Source organism: Doryrhamphus excisus, chromosome 3 (genome assembly GCF_030265055.1).
Source record: "Doryrhamphus excisus isolate RoL2022-K1 chromosome 3, RoL_Dexc_1.0, whole genome shotgun sequence".
Lineage (NCBI taxonomy): Eukaryota > Metazoa > Chordata > Actinopteri > Syngnathiformes > Syngnathidae > Doryrhamphus > Doryrhamphus excisus.
Genome location: NC_080468.1, coordinates 29,058,236 through 29,075,587, shown reverse-complemented (window position 1 = coordinate 29,075,587; position 17,352 = coordinate 29,058,236). Strand labels below are relative to the sequence as shown.

Sequence of the window (17,352 nt, the reverse complement as noted above, 5' to 3'; positions counted from 1 at the left end):
TTGTCATGAAGGAAGATGTAGCCACCCATGCCATTCCACCTGCATATGAAGATATTTATCACACTGTTTGTTTACGCAGACATGGGGCAAACGGCACCGACACTGTAAAACCTTCCTTCCATTAAAGCCCCAAAACACAACCTGGTGAAAATACTCATCCAGCCCGAGTCACACACACAACCACACAAGCTAAGCTGATCTGATCTACCACTGCCAGGCTAACAGCGGCAGCTAGCAGGCACGAAGTGGACCAAACCATTCATGTAGTGGCGGGGGGGGGGGGGGGTAGTGGCTGGTCAGTCAATATGGAAGCTTAAGTTTGCTCAGTGTGCATATTAACTGTCACTACCAAATACCAAGAGGTTGTTTGAATACTTTATTCACTATAATTTATTCACTATAATTCTAAAAATGAAATCACAACCAGATTTCTCACATATGAAACCTATTTTTTGAGGCCTCTGTCAGTCAGGGCCCTTGGAATTGTCCTAACTTCCCGTCCGCGTTCAGCTGCTTCTTGTCCATATAAATATGAGGCATGTGTTGAGAAAACATGAGTAAAAAATTGATTTGAATTGATTGATTGATTGATTGATTGAAAAATTGATTATATATATATGATCCATCCGGCATTCATATGGAGCAAATCATGCAACAGTGATTGGTTGGAAGACATGTAAGATGTAACATGTAAGACTGGTTACATATACAGCATTTTATATTGTTTTCATTTGACTTGGATTGAAATGATTTAGACTGGCAGATGATATCATATATTCATTCATTCATTCATCCATTTTCTACCGCTTTTTCCTCACGAGGGTCGCGGGGGTGCTGGAGCCTATCCCAGCTGTCTTCGGGCGAGAGGCGGGGTACACCCTGGACTGGTCGCCAGCCAATCACAGGGCACATATAGACAAACAACCATTCACACTCGCATTCATACCTATGGACAATTTGGAGTCGCCAATTAACCTAGCATGTTTTTGGAATGTGGGAGGAAACCGGAGTACCCGGAGAAAACCCACGCATGCACGGGGAGAACATGCAAACTCCACACAGAGATGGCCGAGGGCGGGGACCGAACCCTGGTCTCCTAGCTGTGAGGTCTGCGCACTAACCACCAGACCGCCGTGCCGCCCCGATATCATATATATATATATATATTTTCCTTCTTCATATATATATATATATATATGTATATATATATATATATATATATATATATAGCCTTACTAACCTAACTAACTGACAGCCAGGAACCTCAGACGCCACCTGGGGGACCACCACCTCACAATCACAAACCTGGATGACCTTTGAACCCCAAAGAGCACTCTTTTACTTATTACAAGAGGATGAGAGTTGGGACGGGATGAATGAGGAAGAGGGTGAGCACACACGCACACATACACACACACACACACACACACACACACACACATGCATGCAGTCATACTTCTGCCATCTCCCTTGCGGTGCTGACAGATTGAGAGCAGGCAGATGAGCTTCCGGCAGCTAAAAGATGAAGCGCCGGTGCGGCGGTGAAAGACTAAAAAATACTAATGACTCCTCTGAGAGCAAACATCATCAATCCTCCCGTTACTCCTCCATGTAGGTCTCCTCCAGCCACCAGGGCGTGGCCTACAAAAGCAAATACTAACCGCTGGGGTTAATACAACATGGGCCTTAACAGCTGTGGCTGTAGGTAACCTCCTAAAGCAGTGGCTCCCAGACGGTGCATGTAGCACAGGTGGTCAGAGCATGGCTATGGGGAAAGGGGGGGGGCACAGCTTGGGCCAATGTGCTGCAGGAAATGCACCTCTAGTAGCGTAGCAGCAGGAGGATGATGATGGGTGTGGGACGAGGAAGACATGCTGATGGGTGTCTGGCCTTTCCTCAGCCGTGACCTCATAATATGCAAATGAGTAGAGTCAACGTCCTCCCATCACCAATGGTTGCTGTCCTTTCCAGTATGCCATCATTTCCTGGCTTCTCATAATGCTGAAGGCTTAACAATGAAGGCACTAATGGCCGCCCCATGCTTGGAGGATGCAGTGGCGGATGTGGCGCCACAAGCGGGGAGAAATGTAGAAGGAAAAGCCGTTTGGATTGGTGACTTCAGTTTGAAAGCCCTGGCAGATGATCTCCCCACAGACCAAAGTTATTTGGGTCCACAGTCGCTGGAGGTCCCCTCCTCAGCCACAACCAAGGGAGCGCACACCTGAACTAAATAGACAACAGAAAATAGGAAACAGGTGCGGGAGATAATTGAAAGGAAACAGAATAGAGCAACAGAGGAAGTGAATACAAAATACAAAGTCAGCTGGGATAGGCTCCAGCATGCCTCCACCCGAGTGAGGATAAGCGGCATAGAAAATAGACAGATGGGAATATCGTCCCACACAAGGGGGGATAAAGTGCATGCTGTCTGTACATTGCCATGATGGGCTGTGACATATTTAGCAGCATTTTTTGCTAATGTAGCGCAGCGGAATTATCATCCCATGCTGTACCTAATGTTATGTCCATGTGTACCTGACAGCAAGCGCACGCAAGCTCACTCCATTTTTCCCAGAGTAGTAAGACCTTGTTGTCTCGCTGCTTGTTACTTGCGCCCACATTGATTTTGCCGCGTAAAATAGACACGCCGTCTCCCGGGGTGACATATGTCTTGGTAGGCGGCGTGCTGCGACGTGGCGAGATGGTCGATGCCTGATGAATACCACGACAAAAGCGCAGCGGCACAGGTGGAGAAGGGGAGCCAGAGATGAAAAAGGTGTCACGTTGGTCTAAGTGCGGCGGGCAGCGTGCACGTGTAACATGAATAAAAATATCCTCATAGATGGACACTTTCATCCGGGATGAAAGGCTGCCTCTCTAACGACCAAAGAAATGCATCAAAGTGACATTAAAAACAGACAAAGTTTGCTACACTGCAAAAAGGGCCAAATGTGAGATAAAAAAGACTAGATCTTTGGACAAAATGACGTTGAATTTGTGAAATTATCTAAAGTACATTTACTTGGTAAGAAATCCTAAATTAAACCAGGACATGGGACATATTTACAGGTGGGTGAAGATGACCTACTACTTCATAGTAGACATGCTTCTATCTCAAGCATGTCAGAACTTCTTAAATGAAGCAACCTGTGGATGCAGTGGGATCTTTAAACAAGGTTTTATTTGTTGGGAAAAACAAAATCACTTATTTTACTATACTATACTGTAAACAGGTACTGTAAACTCACTGACTCAGTACCTCACTCACAAACTAACTAACTGAGTCACTCACGAACTACCTCACTCACTCGCTCTCTCACTAACTAGCTCGCGCTCTCTCTCACGAACCGACTCACTCACTAGCTCTCTCACTAAGTAACTCACTAACTGACTCACTAACTAGTTAACTAACTCACTCACTCAATCACCGACTCACTCACTAACTACCTCACTCATTAGCTATCTCACTGACTAGCTATCTCTCTCTCTAACTCATAACTAACTCACTCCCTCGCTCACAAACTAACTGACTCACTCACTGACTCACTCAGTAACTACCTCACTCACCAGCTTTCTCACTAACTAGCTAGCTCTCTCGCTAACCAACTCACTCACTAGCTCTATCACTAACTCACTCCTTCACTGACTGACGGACTCACTCATTAGCTCTCTCACTAAGTAACTCACTCACTAACTGACTCACTATCTCTCACTAACTAGCTAACTCACTCACTCAATCACTGACTAACTACCTCACTCATTAGCTATCTCACTAACTAGCTAGCTCTCTCTCTCTCGCTCTCTCACTAACTAACTAACTCACTCACTCACTAGCTCTCTCACTAACTCACTGACTGACTGACTAACTCACTCACTCACTCACTCACTAACTACCTCACTCACTCACTCACTAGCTCTCTCACTGAGTAACTCACTCACTAACTCACTCTCTCACTAACTGACTAAGTAACTCACTCACTAGCTCTCTCACAACTCTATCACCCCCACCTGACAGGCTGCTGGATTATTTAGTAGTTATTTATGTGTCCAGTAAGACATGAAAAGAGAGGTGTGACTTTCTTACAGGAAGTGGCCTGCTAGCATAAAGATGGTCCAACACCAACACAAAGCCAAGGGTACCATAAAGACATGAAGGATGGTCACTTTGTTGGAGATGGAAAGTGTGAGGAAGACGTGAGGGCTGTATGCTATCAGTTAGCTGACACGTTTGTGGTGGGAACATGTTGCATGCTAACACCAATCTGTTGCTCAGGCGTCATGAAGCCATCCATCATCCTGTCACCTAGAATGACAAACATTCTCTTTACAGATCAAATGGTTGGTGGGGTTGTTCATTTTGGATGCTTCTTCTGCCCCCTGCTGTTTTAGTCCAGACAGGAAGACAAGAATCTTTCATGGAAATTGCTTGCAGACGGAGGATTCCAATCCAAATGGGAGTCGGACGAGAGCAATGGAGCCAAACAGGAGGGCGAACAAAGCAATGGTGTATCAATCCAAAGATCTCACAGAAGCATGGCGGTCTGGAGGGTCCAAATGACTCCATCGCTTCTGTCACGCTCATCACTAATGCTGTCGGAAAAAAGGCAAAAAAGGTTCACGTTTCCTCGAGACAATCCACTGACATGTTGATCTTCTGTCACATCTCCTCTGGAGATTCCTCTCCACCTTCCTTGGTGATGTTTATTAATTCATTGGAGTTCTTTCTGCTCACAACTTCAGAGAGTTCAAAGGTGATTAAAGCACCATCTCGCTATCTTTTGGACATCAAACAGCTCCCACATGACATTGTTAATGGCCACGGCTCCTTAATGAGAGGAAATATTCCTCTCATGCCTTCCCCAGTGAGACAGCCGCTGGCGTCCCTCCACGCTGCTGGAGATGACGGCCGAGTGACGGGGCCGGGAGACTCGCGCTGACAGATGGAGCGAAACGAGGAGAAACGAGCCAAGAGGACGACAGGTGAAAGCGGGAAGGCTGGAAGCAAAAAGCTTCACTTGTTGATAACGACGCTCCCGCCTTCATCAGCAGCTCATCAGGTGGAACACCGTCAGTCACCTATGCTCCACCATCTTTCTCCACAATCAAATACACCTTTTCCTAGCATCTACAAGCGCCAACACCAGAACAGCGTTTTTTATTACAGACGCTTTAAAAGACCTCACAACAGACATGATGATAATAACATATTCATAATGATAATAAAAGGATGTTGAGGGACTGACTTGGCCTCTTCAACATTGAATGCAAGTCGGGAACAGTACCTCAGGGTTGGCAGACTTTTCAAGAGGGTGACCGGAAGGTGTGTTCCAACTTAAGGGGGATCACAATCGCCTTCCTGGGAAAGTCTATTCCAGGGTGCTGGAGAGAAGGGTAATCTTTGAACCTCAGCCACAAGAGCTCTATACTCTCGTGAGGGTGCAAGAGCGTACATGGGAGTTTGCCAAAACAGTCTCCATGTGCTTTGTGGACTCTGAAAAGACGTTGGACGGTGTCCCTTGCAGTGCCCTTCGGGGGGTGCTCTGGGAGTACGGGATTGGTGGATTGGTCACACGCTACATGCCATCCGGTCCTTGTAGAACCGAAGGAGAAACCTGGTTGGCATTGCCAGCTTTAAAGTCAAGCCTGTTTCCGGTGAACGTTGGCCTCCGCCAAGGACAGAATTTCTAGGCACTGCCAAGGCGTCGATGGAGTCCGGATCGGGGACCTTAGGATCTCATCTTTGCAAATTATGTGGTCCTGATGGCCTCTTCAGGCTGCGACCTTCAGCGTTTACTGGGACGGTTTGCATCTGAGTGGGAAGCTTCTGGGGTGAGACTCAGTACCTCCAAATCAGAGGCCATGGTTCTCAGTCGGAAAAGGGTGGAGTGCTCCCTCGGGGTTGGGAATGAGGTCCTGCCTCAGGAGGAGTTCAAGTTGGAAGGTGGGAACGTGAGGTCGACAGTCGGATCGGCGCAGCGTCTGCAGTCATACAGAGAGCTGATCCGGGAGGCCGACCGGTGGATCTGTGTTTCCACCCCCCCTATGGTCATGAGCTTTGGTTCGTGACCGAAAGAACGAAATCACAGATACAAGCGGATACTTCGTAGGGTAGCTGGACTCATCCTAAGAGATAGGGGGCGCTCATCTGGGAGGGGCTCAGAGCTGCTTCTCCTTCACATGGAGAGGAGCCAGTTGAGGTGGCTCAGGCATCTAGTCCCCCTGGTGAGGTGATCCAGGCATGTCCAGCAGGGAGAAGTCCCCGGGGCAGACCTAGGAGACCTATTGAGACGGCTGCCCGGATAAGCGGAGGAGAATGGAAGTGAATAATAACAAGCACAACAAGCTTAAATTTAACTCTGAACCCCTGACAGCACTTCCTGTCTGCCACCCATGCTGCGCCCCCACCAGGTAAACTGTCTAACATGTCTTATTTTCTCCTCTTCTGTCTGTATCTGTAGGAGTGTCAAGGTGAATATAGGGGTGTTATGTCATGTATAGAGGGCTCGAATAATGTAAAAAAATATATTTTCAATGTATTTTCATTGTATTTTTTTAACATGAAAATATTCCATTTAGAAATAATGAATCCTAATTTGCTGATATTCACTTATCACAGAACCAATCATTGGTTAATTGGTTCCTGTGACCATTTGTTTTTCTGCAAACAAGCAGTTTTGTCTCGGCCAAGGCATGTGGTCTGGGTTCTGCTGGTTCAGTATCCAGTCTCCATGCAATGTGAAAGGTAATGTCATCTACTAACTCATATCATCACTGATGCCTAGTGAGCATAATACTACGTATAGCTTGTCTTTCTATAGTTTGGGACTAATAATATTAATTTATGACTTAACAATTTTTGGAAAAACTGTCATTTAGTACGGGGTTGTACGTCAACATAGAAATAGAGTATAATGAAATGTACGGCGCTGTTGCTAGCGTTGCCCAGTTAGGTTACTTAGTGCCTCAGGGCTCTATTTAGATGAAGATGACTGCATGACTGCTTTTAAAGACTAATTGGCCAATATGTCATAGAGTAAACGTGACACTGGCAGCATAAAAAACTTGCACATATCTGCATGTAGAGCTGTCAATCATCCCAGCGTTGCACAAAGTATTTCCCTGGGGGTCACGTCTGAGTTATCCCACAGCGATAAAGCTTACATTAGCATAAATAAACACTCGTTGCTTCATATATGGAAGTGTCTTTTCTGTGTCTTCTAAAGACCAAGGCCACCAAGGCTCCATGTCCATCATGTGGGCTTGATTGTAATTATAATGACAACATTATTTTAACACTATAACATTATTATGTTCTCGCCTCACCACTGGGGCTAACTACTAGCCAAATAGCGACTAGCTTCAGCAAACACTGGCTCCCGATGCCTCATGCCGCTAGCCAAAGGTAACGCTACATGTTTTAGTTTTGGAGGCTAGATGTAGCCTTCCTTTCTATGTTGCTATGTGACATCAATGCACCCAGGAAGGACGTTATACTAAAATACTCCAAGTATGACATGTTAGCATCAATGTACCTGTGACTACATGCTCACAGCATCGATAGAAAACCTTGCTGGAGCTTTTTGGAGCCGCCTTTCTCAGCCCAACGGGTGTGTCCCACGACGTGCATTCATTGGCTGCCTCTTTTCACTTGTTTTTGTATCTTTAGAAGGCAAACCAAAGAGAAAGACGTGTTCATGTTTCACGTAAGGATTGTGGATGATGGACAACTCTAAATCAATATATATTTTAGGTATCTTCTCTTTAGTAATGATAATAACAATAATAATACGTTAATAGTTGTTGTAGGGTTAAATAAGCAATATAAAATACAAAGACAAGAACAAAAAAATACAATAAAGGAGTACGAAAGACAGAAGACCACACAATAAATTTAAAAATAATAACATACACATGGCATAAAACGGCATAAAAATCTATATATCCTACTGTGTGTATATATATGTATATATATATATCTTGAAGAAAATTCAAATTTCATAGGAGGGCTGATAATTTTGTCCTCAACTGTAAATCCCTGCTACTACTAAAGATAACAATAGTAAATAGAAATATAATCATTATGTAATTAAAATAAATAAGTAATATAATTATATTAATAATAATAATAATAAAATTATATTATATACAGTATATATCAGGTTAACACTTGTTAGCAGTTGTCAAGTGACTTGTCTTGCTGAAAAGGGTGATGATGGTTTTTGAGTGATGGCTGACGTCAGACCAGGAGTGTTCCACCCATGGACCATTGGATTTCCATAATAAAAAGAACAAGCACCCCTGAACTCGATCCAAGATCTACCAGGTTCACTCTTCTACCTGCCACAAATTTCAGCCTCTGGCACCATGATGGCAAAGGATCAAAGGTCAGTGGACTGTTTATGCTTTCAGCTTCCGGAAGCTTCTCCAAACACTGCCGGGGGTGTGCTGGGAATGATGTTGATGACGAGCGTCACGTACAGACATCACCGATGTTCGGCAGTGGCGCCTGACTTTGGTGAGACATGACACAAGGATGGCATCCATGGTTGGTGTGCAGCGCCACTCCATGCTTGTTGTGCAATTACCCACAAAACCTGATGCAAGCATGCCGAAAACAGCAACAGGGTTCAAGTTCAAACTCTTCATTTGCAAAGACAAAGCAAGAATTAAAAAAGCCTTCCATGCAAAAGTTCCTGTTGAATTATTGATAAGAGTTTTATTACTGTAATATACATAAGCAAATCAAACTTCCTGCATCTTCAGGTTTGGTGATTAAACGTGTTGGTTTGTTACGATGACCACATTGTTTCCATTCATGGCTGTTTTAATTTCACTTTATTATATGAAGTGAACATACAGAAATATCCGCCCATAACAAAGACTGTGTGGATGACATCATTGCTGGTATGGCTTGCATATGACCAATTCATGCAGAGGATCTGACACCACAATGATATCATAATCAGCACCAACGCTAAAATCTTAGCACAACATCCATCCATCAGCTTCCACTCATCCAAGGTCAGGGGGTCGCTGGGGTAGACCCCAAGGCAGTCCCAGGCTAGTTGAGGAACATAGTCTCTCCAACATGTCCTCAGTCTTTCCCGAGGCCTCCTACCGGGCTGGCCCTAAACACCTCCCCAAGGAGGCGCCTGGAAGGCGTCCTGAGCAATCTCATCTGGCTCCTCTCAGTGCGGAGGAGCAGGGGTTTGACTGCAAGTTTCTCCTGGATGACGGTGCTTCTCACCTAATCTCGAAGGGAGAGCCCAGCCACCCTAAGGAGAAACCTACCCAAAGTCATGACAATAGGTGAGGGTAGGAACCTAGATCCACCACTAAATTGAGAGGTTTGCCTTTAGGCACAGCTACCTCTTCACCAGAACATTCCGATGCAGAGTCCGCATCTGTGAAAAAGAGGTGCTTCAACTCCTCCACTTGGGGCAGGATGTCATTCCTGCCTTGGAGATGGGACTTTTTTCCGGGCCAGAACCTTGGACTCAGATGTGGAGGTACTTATAGGTTAGGGACTGATACTGACACTTGGGGGCATGATACTGTGCCTGATACCAGACAAACCATGTGATGATCTTATTATCACATACTATTTAATCATGAGCTTATTATCACGTACTATTTCATCAAAAGACCATTTTGTTTCCAGAAAATTTTCAGTTTATTACATGTATTATATCTAAACCATGTAAACACAATAATTGCAAAAATATTTCAACAATAATATGATATATATAATTTTATCAACAGTCTTATCTTATCAATGTCTGACAATTAAAGTTCCATTAATCAAGTTTGGGGTTTTTTTGTGACTGGAGAAGCACTAGGAATATTTATAGTTACAGTGACATTTCCTGTCACATGCGCGGAGTTTAGAAAGTTAAGCCTGACTTGTATCCGCATTTTTAGTTTTTTCGATCGTTTCAAGAGTGTCCTCCTCATTAATGGTGATAAAACGTTCCATTTCTAATATTCTGTTTGCTATTTTCCCTATTTGTCTTTCGCTGGGAGTGTCAACCGCTGACATGTTGACAGAGCACAGACGGCAGCAAAACAAATGTTGTGTGTTCACGCTCGTGCGCTGTTCTCTGATTGGTTGTTTCACGGGTACGATACCAGAGCAGCGCGCTCTGAGTGGACAGCTACGGGGGCTGATACTGGACATGGTTAAACTCTATATTTTATCAGTATCACTGCCCTGGCCTTTGACACAGTATCATTTCGGCCTTTTCCCGTATCATTCAAGGGCGGTTTCTAGGGTACAGGGCCAATTAATACTGTAGTATGTGATAATGTTCTTATCCCAGCCACTTCATACTTGGCTGCAAACCAATTCAATGAGAGTTCAAGATCACAGCCTGTTGAAGCCAGCAAGACCACATCATCTGCAAAAGGCAGAGACCCAAACCTGCAGCCACCTAACCATAGGTCCTCAACGCCATGGCTGCACCTAGAAATTCTATCCATAAAATTAACGGGCCAAAGTCCCATACAGTTATCCACCACATACAGCTATGCTCCTCTCCTGAGATGGCAGATGGTGGGCCTGAATCTCTTCAAAGACATCCGGAAGTCCTTCTCCATGCAATCCCAGAACAGAAGTCTCCCAAGAGTTTTTGACTAGGTTAGGTGATCACCAAAGCCGCATATCACTTGGCCTGCTGGTATACCCGTTATCTGCTTCCAGAGTGCCATGCTCCAAAATGGCCCCCTAGGACTCCTTCTTCAGCTTGACAGCATCCCTCACCACTGGCACGCTAGCATCTAGCGAGATGGTCCTCTATACCCGTTAGGATTGTGGGTGTGAGTTGAAGATACTAATCCGTTTTACTTTATCATGTTTTACAATGAAGGACTTGATCTTGGAGAGACCATTATGTTTACAGTATTACATGCTAATGTGCACTTTTTCCTTCTCGTTTCCCCCCACTAAGTATTTGATTTCATAGGTCTTTGTTTTTTCAAATGTTTGAAAATATATGAAACTTGCTTCCTAAATTCTGTCCTGTGATTTTGTAAATGTATCACATTCTTGGGCATATACAGGAGTGAACATGAAGAATACTTTAAGGAGTATATTTCAAGTACATAAACAGTAAGCTACAAGCAACATGCCAAGTAAAGTCAAAGTACAAGACTTAAGTTAGTAAACTAATCAAAGTTTATAAAAGTGTAAAGTATATTATAATAAAGTCAAAATAGGGACTCAAGGTATATAACAAGTACAGTGGCAGTACTTGTGGTAGTTTTAAGTATCCTTAAAGTATACTTTTATCATCTTAAAATGTTCCAATTTAGTCCGAAGATGTATTAAATTTGTATACTTTCTAGTATACTAAAAGTATAAGTGATCTTTTGGATCTTTGGACCCCTGACTGAAGTTTGCTGTACATGACTTGTCTCATTATGAAATATTGAAGTGACTTCTGCGTAATAATAAAGTTGGGATTGATTGTAGGCCTGCCTGCAGCCAGTCAGAAGCAATAACGGGAGTGCTAATTAGAAGGGAAGTGGATGGAAGGCTTTTCTTGATGCTGCAGTCCAATAACGTTGGTTCATTTCAATGCTCTCTTGGAGACAAGACGACTTCATGGAAGTAATTGATAAGAGGTGTATGTGTACAGTACAAGCCCGCCACCTAGTGGTTGAACACTAAGACTATCAATGTGTGCCAATTTTAAAGAGAACAATTGATGTGGTAAAATGTTGCTTTTCCATGCAGTGTACCCGACTAGTTGTGTATACCCATGCCGCCAAAGAAGCTCCACTTTTCCACGATATTAGTTGTCCAATAATGACACTGCTGCCAACAAGACAACAGCATCTAACGCAAGCTGCCATTTTTAAGGGTAAACAACAAGAGACTGGAGGTGAGTTAGCCTAGCCTAGCTTAGCGTCTTAGCAGCTATCAGAGGAAGGTGTGGAACACCAGCGTCCTCAGACTGGAGCGCCTCGGGACGTTCCTCCCTGGAATCTTTGAACATCTCCACAACCCAGTGAAGGGGAACCATCCGGTGGTTCGTTTGTTGCCGTGGAAGTTCAAAAAGGAGGACGAGCATCGTTGCACCACCTCAATGCTGACGGCGTGCTGCGCCGGGGCCCAGTGGCACACACGCACCAAAGTCACAGACGACAGGAAGCCACACGTGTGCGAGGAGACGCCGTGGAAGACAGACTCCCCGGGTGTTCCAGTCTCGTTCCTCTCCCACACCACACCCCCCTCTTCCGGCACACCCATGCCGCTGAGGTTGCACAGGGCCTGAAGGCACAACCCCTCCAGGACCTCATTGCCTGGGAAGCGGAGCAGGACGGCCACCAGGCGGGGCACCGCCCCTTTGCGGAGGAGCAATTGCTGATGCTTATCTGAGGGACACAACGGGAGAGCAATTCAATAAGCCCTTGTGGAGTATTCCTTACCTTCTTCCACTTACAGCTGTCATAAGATACTCGAGCTACGGCCTGAGCGGCGTATCTCAGCAGGTCCGGATCTGGACTGGTCAGCACGCACAGCAGAGCCACCACCAGGCCAGAGTCTCCGAAAGCTTTACGCACCACAGCTGACAGGAAAAGAAATAGTGGGTCGAGTTCAGGTCACCATGGTGTAGATGCCGAGGTTGCCCGTGGGTGCCCCGTGGGTGCCGTACCGCTGGTAGGCATCGGTACCTTTCACAAGCCTTCACGCTTGGACTTACATTCCTTGGCGAGTTCCGACACCAGTTTGGCCGTCAGCAATGCCAGAGAACCTCTGCTCCTCAACAGCCACGCCAGAACCGGAAGGATGCCGCTGATCACCACCTGCTCAGCGGCGCCCTTATCTGGACACATGTGGAACAACATGTGATACGTGAACGATGCCAACACCAATCCAGTGGAGGCCACCAACGTGAGCCCCCCATGACCACAGGAGGGACTTTTCATTCAGTTGGGAAGTTGGGTTAGTGGTAAATATAAAATAAAGAAATAAATATATAAATAGCATACTGTATACAACAATATATGAATATATAGTAAATAAAGCGCCGATTTAAGCTCTTACACACCACCAGGACAGAACACAGCATCTGTTCACACGCCGTTAAAAAATATCTGCTACATCCACCAAAGGTGAAGTATGATGTAGCAAGGGAACGCTGTACATGCAGCCTAGAAAGTGGTCCAACTTGTAGAGCAACTCACTTCCTTCCTGGATGTTCACCAGCACGGTACACAAGTGAGGCTTCAGCTCATCCTCAATCATCTCCAGACCAAGGACCCTGATGGCGCCTAAAGCATTGTTCAGGTTCTCTGTGGCTGGGGATGGGGGACAAAGAAAGCATCATCAAATGCGTCAGCATGGAGGACGCAGGGTGCCTCCAATGGACCAAGGACAGCTTAGAGAACCCCCCCAAATCAGGTGTCTCACAAGTGTACATAAAGGGTCATCAAATCCCAATGGTGTCCTTAGACAGTTACAAGAACGTCTCTAGTGCCTACAAGCACACTTTCCACCCTCCCAAGCATTCGAGGAGCACGAAGCGTCCAACTCACCCTGAGGCGTGTAGGGTTGCAGGCTGCTGGCCTTGTGTCTGTCCCTGTGGATGGACGGGTAGGTGAACGTCAGGAGCATGTTGGGATGTCCCATCCTGCTCTCCTTATCTCCTATTGCTTTCTTTCCACATTTTAAAACAGGACTCCTCTTAAAGATGTGCCCTCCTGTTGGCTGCTATGAGCTCCAGCGTCTGGAAGGGCTGCCAGCTCTCTTCTCTGGACCGTTGGGGGTTTAGCGCCGTGCAAATCCTCTCTCCCATCTGCGCATGTTTGTGCACAGCGGAGGTATTAGCGAGCCGGCTGACGCTGCTGAGGCTACGTATATACTCACAGCTAGGAGACCAGGGTTCAATTCCACCCTCGGCCATCTCTGTGTGGAGTTTGCATGTTCTCCCCGTGCATGTGTGGGTTTTCTCCGGGTACTCCGGTTTCCTCCCACATTCCAAAAACATGCTAGGTTAATTGGTGACTCCAAATTGTCCATAGGTATGAATGTGAGTGTGAATGGTTGTTTGTCTATATGTGCCCTGTGATTGGCTGGCCACCAGTCCAGGGTGTACCCTGCCTCTTGCCCGAAGACACCTGGGATAGGCTCCAGCACCCCCGTGACCCTCGTGAGGAAAAGCGGCAGAAAATGAATGAATGAATGTTAGCAACACATCACGTTAGTCCAAGGAAACCCTTGTCTGCTGCATGAACAGAAATACTAACCAAGTAGCGTCCAAACGTGTGAAAAGCCATTTTATTAAACCCTGTCAAGGAGCTATCCTATACAGTCTACTTCAGAGTAGTCAGTGTACATCTTATTCTTATCGACTGACAGCCATTATTGTCTCAATAGAAGATCAATTCCAACGTGTAGGATGACATTGTGAAGCAGAAACTGGCTTTCCAATATGATCAGGATCGCAAACGCATCCCAAGGGAACAAGTGCCCTCCTGAAGAAGGGGAAGGGGAAGGTGCTGAGCACCTGTGGGCCAACTCAAGCAGAAGGAAGGAAGGAAGGAAGGAAGGAAGGAAGGTATCAGTAACAGTGGCCAAGAGGATTAAGGCAGCGCTACGTAGGAATGTTGACTATGAACCATGAACGCTTTCTGTTTGCTCCTTCCTGAGAAAGATCTAGTGAGACCTAAAGGGGCATCAAGCAGGTCTGGAGCCAGTAAGACCAGTAGAAACCGTCTCATATCCCACAGCCACCAGAGTGATCATGTTGTCCTGCATGTCGTCCACTTGGCCGGCGTTGGCAGCGCCGCCTTCCTGACGGAGCTTCTTCTTCCCTCTGCTTCTTCCCTTGCCCTTGGAGACGACCTTCCCTTGCTCCTTGACCCCGAGGGACGCTTTATTCGGAGTCCTGCGCTGCCGCCTGCGGATGCGTTGCGTCTGCCGGGTGGCGTGGGTCGTCCCCGCCGTGGCAGCGGTGCCCGACAGGATGTGAATCTGCTGCTCGATGACCATAACGATCACGTCCAGAGCCACATCCAGCATCCCCAGACCCAGGCCGTGCGTCACGCTGTCAAAGGAGCCGCTGTTGGTGGGATCCTTGAAGCACTTCCTCATGTCCTCCAGGTGGTTCCTAACCAAGGGTAGTGCTTTGAGTACTCGTCTTCTCTCTCTCTCTCTACACGTATCTGCTCACCTACTTGGTCTCGATGATCTTGGACCAGTGCTGGACGGTGTTGGTCTCGGGGATGAGCTGTTTGGCCATGCTGCCGTAGTCGATGTAGTCGTGCGAGAAGTCTTTCATATCCTCACACAACGCTCTGGTGTCACCTGACAACACATGAAAACATCAACACCCCGAAGAGCTTGTTCATAGTGTGGGCCGCTTCCGGGAGATGTTCAAACCTTCAGTGAGTTTGGAGAAGGAGGAGGAAACAGAGGTGGTGGTGCTGGGCGTGAGGCCGAGGACATTCAGAGACTCCAGGAGCGTCTTCTTGCTGGCCGGCCCTCGGCTCACTCGGGTGTAGGCGGCCAGAGAACGCAGGGACATCTTCTCTGGAGCCTGCAGGCGACGTTTGATCTCCTCGTAGGAGATGAGATGTTTTCCTGAGGGAATTGGGGGATGGATGTCAGTGATAACGCCCAACACGGTGGCATTGTTATTCCTGCCACTTACGAGCCTTTGAGCCCTTCATGTTGGGGTCCAGGAGGGAGGACACCTCTGCAAAGGGCATCTGGGTGGAGAAGTCAGAGTTCTGTGGAGGTCCCTGAATCTGGCCCGCTTCCTCAGTGTGGACTGAAGCGGGAACCTGCATCTGAGGCTGGACTGCTTCCATTTCCACCTGGGTGGTCTCCAGCGAGACCTGGTCTTGGGTGGGAGGGAGGACCAGCGTGTTTTCAGCTAAGCCCTGCAGACCCATACCCCCCTGGGTCACGGCGCCTGCTTGGTCTGAGGAGGACACCTGGAAGAGCCCCACGACAGGCTTGACCACTGTGAACACCATGTTGCCCTGGGCATCCAGACCCAGCACCCTCGTGGACTGATCCATCTCTCACAAGTTATGTTTCCGTTTTTACACTTTTAGGAGGCTCATCATCACCCTGGACGACAGTGGACGCTTCCTACAAGACAAACCATGTCTGGTATTAGTGGAAAGCAAAATTAATCGAGAGGTGGCTGGCGGGCCAAACCCGGTCCTGGAATCACATCAGACATCACACCACCTGAGCAGCGTATGAAATATTACATAACAGCTCAGCACAGGGATGCTTTTCATTGCAAAATACATTAATTATCAATAAGATATATTATTTATTCTTCACAGTCGTTTTTATTGTCAGTCAGCATAAAGCACACCAGTAATAATGGTCTATAACAAGCTTTTTATTGTGAAACAATAATGGCTACTGTCGGCCGTAACCACGCCACTAAGGCACCAACAACAACAGCAGTGCTTCCTCTTAGGTTCCCTCAGCACAACACGCCCCCACCCCTGGTGCATTCACGGCCACTCGGAAAGGTCAGACACTATAGAGCGCAACATGTCAGAAGGAACACATCGGGTCGCTGCAATATCAAAGGTAAATAAGACATGCTAAATAAAAATAGACCAAGGTAAAGAAAAATAAGACCGGGTATACCTGCTTTACATGATATACAATATTATACTCTCTATGCCAATATTGAATATATTTCACATTTCCATAGTTATACATTATGTTGAGTTTTCATCTGCTTTTTTGCTTTACGTGATGACGTCACAACACTACGACTCTGCTGGCGAAGAAAAAAAGAAACATCAAATGTTAAAACATCTTGTTTTTTTTCGTCACGGGCCACTTTGACGGTACTGTAAATCTATTTTTAAAAACAATTCAACTTGAAATTATTTTCACTTCATTTGCCAATCGCGATGAAACACTGCAACCGTTGTCATATTCTTTCACATTACAGACAAAATGGCTGCCACAGTCTTTCTATTGTGCTCCGGTTCCAAGCCCGAACACAAAACCTTTTCGGAGAAGCGCAGCTGTTTTTGGACAGGAACCCGAATCAAAGCCGGCACCGCCGGTCTCGAAGAAGCAACCAGTGACGGTTGTTCCACTCACCGGCTCGCCACGCGGTCACACTGATCCTAGAACGGTCCTCGTCGAGTCAAGCGACATTTTCCCTTCTTTACTGTTGCTTCGGCGGGTTGCAAATCAGCTCCACGCTCACCACAGCCGGGTAAACTTAAGACGAGAGCCGATTGGTCGTGTGGCACGTCAGTCATCCAGGAAGTGACTTTCTATTCGTCAGAGCAGCATATTTAAAATGATTGGTTGGATTGTATGATCGTATTTTAAAATATTACTGACTTTTCCCTTATGCT

At 46.3% G+C, this 17,352-nt stretch overlaps 2 protein-coding genes across 2 annotated transcripts; both read right to left on the bottom strand.

Annotated features, from left to right (window-relative positions):
• Positions 1-1,828: 1,828 nt before the first annotated feature.
• si:dkey-21e13.3 (uncharacterized protein LOC100150043 homolog) lies at positions 1,829-14,068 on the bottom strand. Its single transcript, XM_058068280.1, has 5 exons — positions 13,540-14,068; positions 13,189-13,302; positions 12,705-12,827; positions 12,444-12,569; positions 1,829-12,375 (listed from the first exon to the last, which is right to left on the bottom strand). Exons 1-5 carry the CDS (start codon positions 13,631-13,633, stop codon positions 11,921-11,923), a joined length of 912 nt encoding a protein of 303 aa, XP_057924263.1. The 5' UTR covers positions 13,634-14,068; the 3' UTR covers positions 1,829-11,920.
• A 186-nt stretch (positions 14,069-14,254) lies between these two features.
• Positions 14,255-17,257, bottom strand: si:ch73-127m5.2 (uncharacterized protein LOC561202 homolog). Its single transcript, XM_058066625.1, has 5 exons — positions 17,090-17,257; positions 15,657-16,102; positions 15,386-15,586; positions 15,181-15,310; positions 14,255-15,113 (listed from the first exon to the last, which is right to left on the bottom strand). The coding sequence occupies exons 2-5, from the start codon at positions 16,027-16,029 to the stop codon at positions 14,681-14,683; spliced, it is 1,137 nt and encodes a 378-aa protein (XP_057922608.1). The 5' UTR covers positions 16,030-16,102; positions 17,090-17,257; the 3' UTR covers positions 14,255-14,680.
• Positions 17,258-17,352: the final 95 nt, after the last annotated feature.

Coding starts and splice junctions, on each gene's coding strand:
- si:dkey-21e13.3 (XM_058068280.1), bottom strand. CDS start 13,633: ATGGGACATCCCAACATGCTCCTGACGTTCACCTACCCGTCCATCCAC. Junction 13,303..13,539: donor GCAACCCTACACGCCTCAGG/GTGAGTTGGACG, acceptor CCCCATCCCCAG/CCACAGAGAACCTGAACAAT. Junction 12,828..13,188: donor GGTGAACATCCAGGAAGGAA/GTGAGTTGCTCT, acceptor ACATGTGTCCAG/ATAAGGGCGCCGCTGAGCAG.
- si:ch73-127m5.2 (XM_058066625.1), bottom strand. CDS start 16,029: ATGGATCAGTCCACGAGGGTGCTGGGTCTGGATGCCCAGGGCAACATG. Junction 15,587..15,656: donor CATGAAGGGCTCAAAGGCTC/GTAAGTGGCAGG, acceptor CAATTCCCTCAG/GAAAACATCTCATCTCCTAC. Junction 15,311..15,385: donor CTTCTCCAAACTCACTGAAG/GTTTGAACATCT, acceptor ATGTGTTGTCAG/GTGACACCAGAGCGTTGTGT.